This window comes from Canis aureus, chromosome 15 (assembly GCF_053574225.1).
Source record: "Canis aureus isolate CA01 chromosome 15, VMU_Caureus_v.1.0, whole genome shotgun sequence".
In the NCBI taxonomy this organism is placed as follows: domain Eukaryota; kingdom Metazoa; phylum Chordata; class Mammalia; order Carnivora; family Canidae; genus Canis; species Canis aureus.
Window position 1 is genome coordinate 61,264,338 of NC_135625.1, and position 9,392 is coordinate 61,273,729.

Below are 9,392 nucleotides of genomic sequence, written 5' to 3' on the forward strand. Positions count from 1 at the left end.
TCAGAAACTATATAATGGAAAGCCAATAAGCTTCTGATAAATCAAGTATTAGAAATGAAATCATGAGATTAAACTCACATCACATTTACATAATGTGTAGTAGAATAGAAATATTATTGAGAGAAATAAAGAATTTGGTAGGGAGATAACTTTGACAGTTTTATATGTGTTGAGTTTCACTAGTAGGCAGGATAATCAATGGAGAAAATGTCCAATGTTCATAAGATACCAGAGTGAAATGTCATTAGAGATCATATAATTGGATTTTCTCATGTTATCAGTGAGAAAACTGAAGAAGCTCAGAGATGTAGGACTGAAATTTTTATTAAATCCTGTAGACTCTGGAGTCCTGAGGCAGGCCTCAGGGAGAATGGCATCAGTCAGCATGCTTCCTTCTGACCACTTACCCCTATGGTTCACACAGGCTGAATATGGCTAAAATGAACAAAAGGGACCAAAGTGGAGGAGTGTTATGGTAGCTTTCCTCCTTACCTTTAAGGTAGCAATTATCAAATGGGGGGATTTTTTTGCCTACCAGGGGACATTTGGCAATGTCTGGAGACCTTTTGGGTGTCATTTGTGGTTGAGGTGGGGTGGGGGAGGTGCTACTGGCATCTAGGGCATGGACATGGGTTAAGCATTCCAAAATTACAGGACAGCCCCCATGACAAAGAATTATCTGGCCCCAGATGTCTACAGTGCTGGAGCTGGAAAGCCCTGCCTTAGATTGAAGAAATATGGAAGGCTGATTTCTTAGAAACTGAGCTTCATGGCTCTGGGTGAGAGAGCACTTCTTCCTGTCACAGGGGAGGCAAGATAAAGATGTTAAACATAAAGGAAATTTAGTGAGTTAAAGATAAGGATTTGTAAAGTAAGTTCATCTTTTTTTCAAGAGAATATTAAATCGTTTATTGATTACACATGATAATGGACAATACACAAGCTTCAATCCCATCTATAATTTTATCTGATACCATAATTCAATTTAGATATATTGCATAGGATGTGCCAACAATCATAATAACCAAATAAACTCCAGGACTTTGCTTGGGTGACCCTTTTAACGGTGAACTCCAGGTCACAACACATTAACTGTCAGTTCAACCACACCAAAGTTTGTGGAGACAATGGCTTCTGTGCCCAAGCAGGTTGCAAATAAATTTCGAGTGGAACCTGGCATCACCCTGAAGGAATTCTAACTTCACACTGTTGGGGTAGTTTACCAAGATGGCTTGAGAGTAGACTAACTTTACACAGCACATTTTAAAAAAGACACATTTATTCAGCGTCATGATCAGACTATTACATTTAGCAATCAACAGCATGGGTGCAAAAAAAAAAAAATCTACATTAAAACGCTTTGTTGGAATGCTTTACACTTTCCACAGAACAGAAACTAAAATAACCTGTTATACAATTAGTCACAAATACAGTCCTCGAGTTTTTTGCCCATACACATGAGTATTGTCTAAAACATGCCTTCTTTGTAGCAGCTAGGCCCTGCCACCACTGTGCTTGGCTGAGTTCACAAATCTGTTGTAACCTGTGGCTTCCCTGTCACTTCTCTGGCTCTCCCCTCCTGCTAAGCTTTGTTTCCTGGCAGTAATTAAAACCTTCTGCCACTGCCATAGCTGCTGCTGCTGCTAGAACCGCCATAGCCACCTTGGTTTCGTGGTTTGGCAAAGTATTGGCCTCCACCACCATAGGGGCCAGAGCTTCTGCCTCCAAAATTTCCTCCTTTCATGGGTCCAAAATTTGAGGATTATTGTAATTGCCAAAATCGTTATAGCTTCCGCCACCTCCAAAGTTGCTTCCGTCATTACCAAATCCGTTATAGCCATCCCCACTGCCACTGTATCCACCACCACCTTGACTGCCACCGAAGCCACCTCCACCACTGAAGTTTCTTCTACGACCACCATCAAAGTTGTCATTCCCACCAAAACCACCTCCACGACCACCACCAAAGTTTCCAGAACCACTTAAGTCTCTTTGGGTGGACGAAGCACTAGCCATCTCTTGCTTCGATAGGGCTTTCCTTACTTCACAGCTGTGGCCATTCACAGGATGGTATTTTTGAATGACAATCTTGTCTACAGAGTCGTGGTCGTCAAATGTCACAAAAGCAAAACCTTTTTGCCACTGCCTCGGTCAGTCATGATCTCAATCACTTCAATTTTCCCATACTGTTCAAAATAATCTCTTAGATGATGTTCTTCAGTGTCTTCTTTAATGCCACCGACAAAAATCTTTTTCACAGTTAAGTGGGCACCGGGTCTTTGAGAATCTTCTCGGGAGACAGCCCTCTTTGGTTCCACGACTCTCCCGTCCACCTTGTGTGTGGCCGAGCGTTCATGGCTGCGTCCACCTCCTCCACAGTGGCGTACATGAGGAACCCAAGGCCTCTGGAGCGCTTGGTGTTGGGGTCTCTCATTTTAATTCTCTCTGTCAAGTAGGAATCAAAGCTTTAGTAAAGTTGGGCAGGGTGGGGAAGTGGGAGCAGTAAAAGGAGCCGGAGCAGAGGCAAAGTGAAAGAGAAGGCCTAGAAATGCCATTGCAGGGCATGTATCAAAAGCCAACAAGAAATAAGCAAAAGAATTCCTCAACTTCCTCCAGCACTGCTCTCTGACACAGAAACAGGATGTGGAATGAGGGTAGGCTGAGATCCACACTACGATCTCATGTAGTATGTACGGTAGAAACCCCAGAAGACAAGGGGTGCTGACGTGATGTTGGAGCATCAGGGTAAGAGTCCACCCAGTAGCTGGGTGAAAGTGGAGACGGGTAATACCAGCTGTGTGCTGGAAGGTCATGGACAGGCAGCAAGTCCAGAACAGTAGACAAGCTGTCTGGTAAATGCGTTGTTCAGTGAGGTGTGTTCTCTTACCCTCATCCTGTCTTACCTTCTTCTGGCCCACAGGGTGTGGACATTGGAGCAAGGGCAGAGTGGAAGTCCTTGCCAGCCCCTCTTGACCACATTAACCTTCATGTCCGTGGGGGCTACATCCTGCCCTGGCAAGAGCCTGCGCAGAACACCCACTTAAGGTGAATGATGGGACAAGGCTTCTCCTTTACCTGCCAGTTAGCTTAGATCCTGCGGAAGCCCGCCAATCTGTAAGCAGCACCCTCAGACCCCAAAGGAATTTTACTAAAGATTTTTTTGTTGTTGGCTTGTTTGTGATTTAACTTTTCCTAGACTCTGCACTCTTTGAACAATTATTAACAACTATTTTAGATTCCAGTGGGTGAGATAATAGGTCTAACTGATAACACTTGAAATGGAAGTCAAACAAGGAGCAACCCAATTCATACTAGTTTTAGAAGACTATCATCCGAGTCTTAATGGACTCTGCTAAGAAAACTATTGCTAAAAAATTGTGTAAGCCACATTGCAATTGATGGCTGAGGCTGAGATTCCTCACATACAGGATTTTGGAATTCTGGACCTAAGTCTACACAATAATTAATAATAGCTAACATCAAGTGAATGCTTGCTATGTGCCTGGAACAATACTAATATGGAGTTTTCTATTTGAAAATCTATTTTTCTTAACAAAAGGAAAAAATAAACTCTGTGATATAAATGCTATTATCCCCATTTCACAGATGAGCAAAGAGAGGCTTCAAGTGGTCACACAGTTTTTAGGTAGTTGAGCACAGACTAAAATCCATGAATGTCTGATGCCAAACTAAAATCTTAGAGCCATACTCATTTGATTAAAAAATTCAGTTAAAAACTAAAGAGCTTAGGACATTTATAAACAGAGCTCACTGTACACGTCCTTAGGAAATTAGGTCATGAAAAAAGAAAGATCACATCAGGATTTTTCTTACAGAACCACTGAATTTGCTTGTAGTTTCTTGTAGTACTTTTACAACACATGTAGGCTTATAAAACCTTAAAGGAAAATTCCCCTACTTCATTCATTCATTCATTCATTCACTCCTGACCTGAAATCATATAGCCACTGGAGACAGAACTAGAGCTAGATCACAAGTCTCTTGAATCCTAGTACCCAGTCTTTATACTATGAAGCACTTCCATTATGTCTCTATGAAAACTCTTGGTTTATGGCTGTGGTTTTGTTTTTAGCTAATGGCTCTTTCCTACCTCATTGCAGCCGTCAGAAATTCATAGGCTTCAAGGTTGCTTTGGATGATGAGGGGGCTGCTAAAGGCTGGCTCTTCTGGGATGATGGGCAAAGCATTGGTGAGTAGGATTGCCTGGGATTCGTGTGAATACCATTGACTAGGGGACAGGCCTGCTGTCCATGTTAAAACAATTCTGCATTCCTAAACATAGCCATTTGTCATTTTAAGTGCATGGTAGCTATTGTATATGATCTGTATGCCTCATGTATAGCTCTGAATCTCTCAGCATTACCCAACTGTCCTAATTCACTGTGTGAGATAGCAGTATGGAAGCCATAGGGAGTTTCTTAGTAGTCAAGTGAGATATACTTCCATATGGTTTACATTCAAGGGCACATTTCCTAATTACATGGTTTACTGTCCCAGTAAGAAAGACAATGCCTCTAGCCGCCATGCTATTTATTTGGGGGGATTTTCCATTAGGAGTTTACAGGAACTGGCAAACTCTTGGGAGGAGGCTTATGCTCCATTAGCTCTATCTAAGCCATTTCTGTCTAGTGCAATGATGGAAATAGACTGTATCTGTGTTGCCCAATATGGTAGCCATTGGCATAGGTGACTATTGCACATTTGAAATGTTACAAGTGCATCAGAGGAACTGAATTTATTTATTTAATTGTAATTAACCTTAATTTAAATAGCTATATACTATTAGTGGCTGCCATCTTGGGTGGCATAGCTCTAGAGTGTAGCCAATGCCCTCTGATTGAGTGGTAAGCAAATTAGAAAGAAGCTAGAATATGGGGGAAGAGTGAGCAAGCCCCAGAAGTTGGAGCTAGGATGGGGATGCCTATGCTAGAAATGCTGAGCTTCATATTCTCCATGAACCTGTGGCATACATGAAGGATAAAGTTCAAAAAAGTATTTTCTTGGTCTCTGGAGACTGCATTAAAAAAATTGCCTCATACCTCTCAAGCTGACCAAGATACCAGTGATGTTTGCAATGTGTGTGTACATGCACCTGTGCACACATCTGTGTGCCTCTAGCACAAGGGATCTGGGAATTCTGAGGTGACAAGGAAGGTGTGGGGAATGGTAGATCATGAGAAAGAGAAGCAGATTAAAGACTGGTGTCAGGAAACTGCATTCTATGAGGGATTCTATTAGCCAGGTGCATCTATACACACTCATTTCAAACACTGTGTAAGCGGAGTTTGGGGGAACATCTGAGCTCACAAAATGGAACTCTGTAAAGAAGAAAAGTAAAATGAGGAACAAAAATCATCCCTACTTTCTCAACAAGTAAGCAATTGGAATTCAAGAGCACAGCTCCAGATCACACTTACTTTGTTGCTCATTTGCAGACACCTATGGAAAAGGACTCTATTACCTGGCCAACTTTTCTGCCAGCCAGGTGAGTGTAACTGGTACTGTGAAGAGAGAATAGAGTTCTGTTGGCTTAGTTGAATGCTGGATATCATAGGGCATTACGTACCGCCTAGAATCCCTTCCCTGCTTGTCTTCTTAATTTGCATCTTTCCCTTCCTCTAGACTTCAAATGGACATTTAGTATGCTCTCAGGAAGTTCTCTGTGATTAAACCCATTCATATTTCATCAGTAACTTATTCCAGTTCACCAAGGCACAGACGGACAGATTGTTTCTATGTTATCTGGCCCTTGCTCCCGTGTTGCCTTGGGATGGTCTGCACATTTTGTGACTCCTCTACATGTAGAGGATACAGTTCCTGATAGCTGAGACTTTTTGTCTCCCTAGAGTTCCGGGTGAGTCTAGAGACACTGCAGGTGCTTAGCCAATGCAAAGCTGGATGATAGCTGGAAGCGGGAGATACAGGGCTGAAATCATACTCTGCATTATCCAAGGGCACAAGATGGGGACTCTCACATTGTCTTAACTTTATGACCTATATTTGTGCCTAAAAAAAGGTTGGGAAAAATTTAAATGGATTTTGTTGTTGTTGTTGTTGTTTTCCCCTCTGGTCTCCTTTTATCTCCAATGGACAGAATATGATGCAGAGTCATATAGTTTTCAACAAATACATCACCGATGCAAACCCTTTGAAACTGGGCTACGTTGAGATCTGGGGAGTGGGCAGTGTTTCCATTTCCAGTGTCAGCATCTCTGTGAGCGGCATGGTGATAACGCCCACCTTCACTTACAACCCTGCAACACAGGTTTGTGACCAGTGAAAAGTCCCTGTGGTATTTCCTGGGCTAATCCTAGGGCAGTCCCTGCCTACTTCCTTTCCAAATGACAGCCTTTCCTGCAGAGTCCTTTGGGAAGCTGTGTTCAGTGCACCAGCAGTGGACAGCATGGAGATGAAGGGGAAATTTCTGACTTATTATCGTTGGGAATTGTGGGTCTTGATCCTTTCTTTCCACATATGTTTTCTTCCCTGCAAATTTATATAAAACTGTCTTTACTCCTTCACCTTGCCTTAGAGCTCTACTTCCCAGACAGCTCGAACTACCTTATTCCATCAAATATGACACCATAGTTAGAGTTGTCCCATTATTTCATGTGGCATGAAGAAGGAAAAAAAAGGATTACAAAAGTATGATACAATGCTTTCGTATCATTTAAAATCTCTAAACACACAGAGAGCTTTGCAAATTTTCTCTAAACAAAGATTTTTTTTTATCATTTTAATGTTAGTGACAATACAGAGGAAAATATTGGGTAGGGACACATGGACATTGATAAATTTGCATTAAAGTAATTTAGACAAGGTAAACTCTGAATGTGAAGAAATATTAGAAATGCCTTGCTACGCCTGGGTGGCTCAGTCAGTTATGCGGGTTAAGCACCTGCTCAGGTCATGATCCCAGGGTTCTGGGATTGAGCCCCCTGTTAGGCTCCCTACTGAGCAGGGGGTTGGCTTCTCCCTCTGCCTCCACCCTTCCCTCTCCCCATGCTTGTAATCTCTCTCTCTATCAAATAAATAAATAAATAAATAAATAAATAAATAAATAAATAAATTATTTTTTTAGAGAAAGAAATGGGGATGCCTGGGTGGCTTGGCAGTTGAGCGTCTGCCTGCAGCCCAGGGAGTGATTCTGGACCCCTGGGGATTGAGTCCCACATTGGGGTCCCTGCATAGAGCCTGCCTCTCTCTCTGCCTGTGTCTCTGCCTCTCTCTCTGTGTCTCTCTGTGTGTGTCTCATGAATAAATAAATAAAATCTTAAAAAAAAAAAGAAAAAGAAATGCCTTAGCCAATTTGTATCACAGATTTTTCTTTTAATATTAAAATTTGTATGTGAATATGGCAAATTACCATCTTATTATTTAAAAGAAGAATATGTGGCATGAATGGGTTAAGGTATTTCTCTGTGCTATCAGAAGCATTGGTGATATATCATTTCAAAAAAATTCTTCCACCAATCTCTATGGTATTTTTTCCAAAGCTAGCAAATGCATTATACAAGTTTTCATCCTCACACTTTCTTGATCTTACTACCAGTCAGGTTTCCTATTTTTTCCTAAAATAATCCTTAAGTGGTTCATAGTCCATCCATTCATAATACCAACAATAGCAATGAAGTTCATGCATGTACAGACAGTAACAATTGTCATGAATCCTACTTAGCTCACAGTAATTCTAAAGCTGTTGACTGCAAGACACATTCTGATTTCATGAATGTTAAATATGTAGAAAATTTGCCCCTTAGCATCAATGCAGTGTGGTGTTTCCAACACTTGTCCTCATGGTAAATGGATCTTTCTGTGTGTGCTTGCTTCTTGCTTTTTTCTGGACTTTTTCTTTCATAATCCTTCCTGATTACAAGGCCTGAAACAAAAGTTTTCCCTTCAGTTTTGTATTTTTTACTTGTTTCCTCATACTTGTGGCTTTCTTCTCAACCAACTTCCCCAACTCTACTAAGAGCTCATAAAGGACTTTGCCCAATCTTGTTGCTGACCCACTCCTGGACTGTCATACTAGCTGCTGACGGCACTCGCAATGACACTTTATGGAAGCCATTTGCCTCGAAAAAAGCTGAACTGTTGGACTTTCACTGGGGAAACACCAAGTCGCTATGGGGGGAACAGGAAAAGGAGAAAAAGAAAGGAGGGTTCCAAGGAATGGAAATGAAGACATCTCCAATTTTCTGTGCAGTTGTTTTAGGGTAGTTGCATTATTTAGGGCCCATTGTCATTTCCCTATCACTGAATAAATTTTGTACTCTAAGGAATCAAGAAACAGCCTCTTCACCTGAAAATTTGGGGGCTGCCTGACAGCTAGGCAATGATTTGTGAAAGTAGCAGAGTGCATGTGAACCATTGGATTGTGTCTGATTCATTTGAGTGCAGGAAATTTCAATTGCCAGATGCCCACTCCTTTTCCTTTGGTTCCCAACAGGTGTTAAGCATTGATGTGACCGGCAGAGATATCAGCCTCCATAATTTCATTTCACTGACGTGGAGAAGCACTCTGTGAATTTTTAGAGCAAGATTTTAATTATGAATAGCTTTGGAACTACTTCTACTTCATGCTTATAAAGTTGTTGAGTAGTTAATTGGTTCATGCTCAGTGTGGGTAAAGTATTTTATTAATTTTGTCACATATTTTTGTCTGTGTCTTGGCCCTGTGGTGTAGGCCATAGGGAAGTGTGGGAAATCTATGGGTTGTTTTTCTGTCTCTGTGTGATTAACATGGTACTGCTGGCTCATCATACAGTATCTACTGAAGATGAACTGGGTCCATGATGAAGTTGTGTGTGTGTGTGTAATCATTGAATGGGCTCCACTCTTGCTGAATACATAAGTAAAAGCTTGCCAGAACAGTCCAGGTCCTGGAGTTGACTAATGCCTCAAGAAAGTATCCAGAAAGAACATCTGCTAGTTGGTTCTAGGGCGAGGGGAGCAATAGGCTGAGAGCATGATATGAGGGGAAAGCAAGGAAACACAGGAAGAGTTAGCAGGAAAGATGAGAGGAAACAGAAGATGGTGATAAGAAGCCATCACCACAATAAGAAGAAACCACAGAAGTCTCAGAATAGTAGACTCAGGGGGAAGAGACAAGAAGGGCCAACTCACATGGAAGCAAGAAGATGGGTAGGGCAATGCTTAGCATATGGGAATAGGGGTAAGGATGATATTTAAGCAGGCAAAACTGAAGGAAGGAGTTTGAATGTAAAAAATGTAACTTATTTTTGCAGTGGTGTGCTTCAAGATATGTAAATCATATTTCTTTGCCCTGTGTCTAACATATATAACCACCGTTTACACAAATGTGTACAACTTAAATGCCAGAGAAAAATAAAACAAGCTAATTTACAAGA

The 9,392-nt window shown here is 41.4% G+C and overlaps 1 protein-coding gene across 1 annotated transcript in view; it reads left to right on the top strand.

Annotated features, from left to right (window-relative positions):
• Positions 1-9,392, top strand: part of MGAM (maltase-glucoamylase) — a 91,871-nt gene extending 82,479 nt beyond the window's left edge. The window contains exons 44-48 of the mRNA XM_077850194.1: positions 2,921-3,045; positions 4,122-4,210; positions 5,457-5,506; positions 6,116-6,286; positions 8,471-9,392. Coding sequence (XP_077706320.1) covers positions 2,921-3,045; positions 4,122-4,210; positions 5,457-5,506; positions 6,116-6,286; positions 8,471-8,548 — 513 coding nt within the window. The 3' untranslated portion in view covers positions 8,549-9,392. The remainder of the gene's footprint in view (positions 1-2,920; positions 3,046-4,121; positions 4,211-5,456; positions 5,507-6,115; positions 6,287-8,470) is intronic.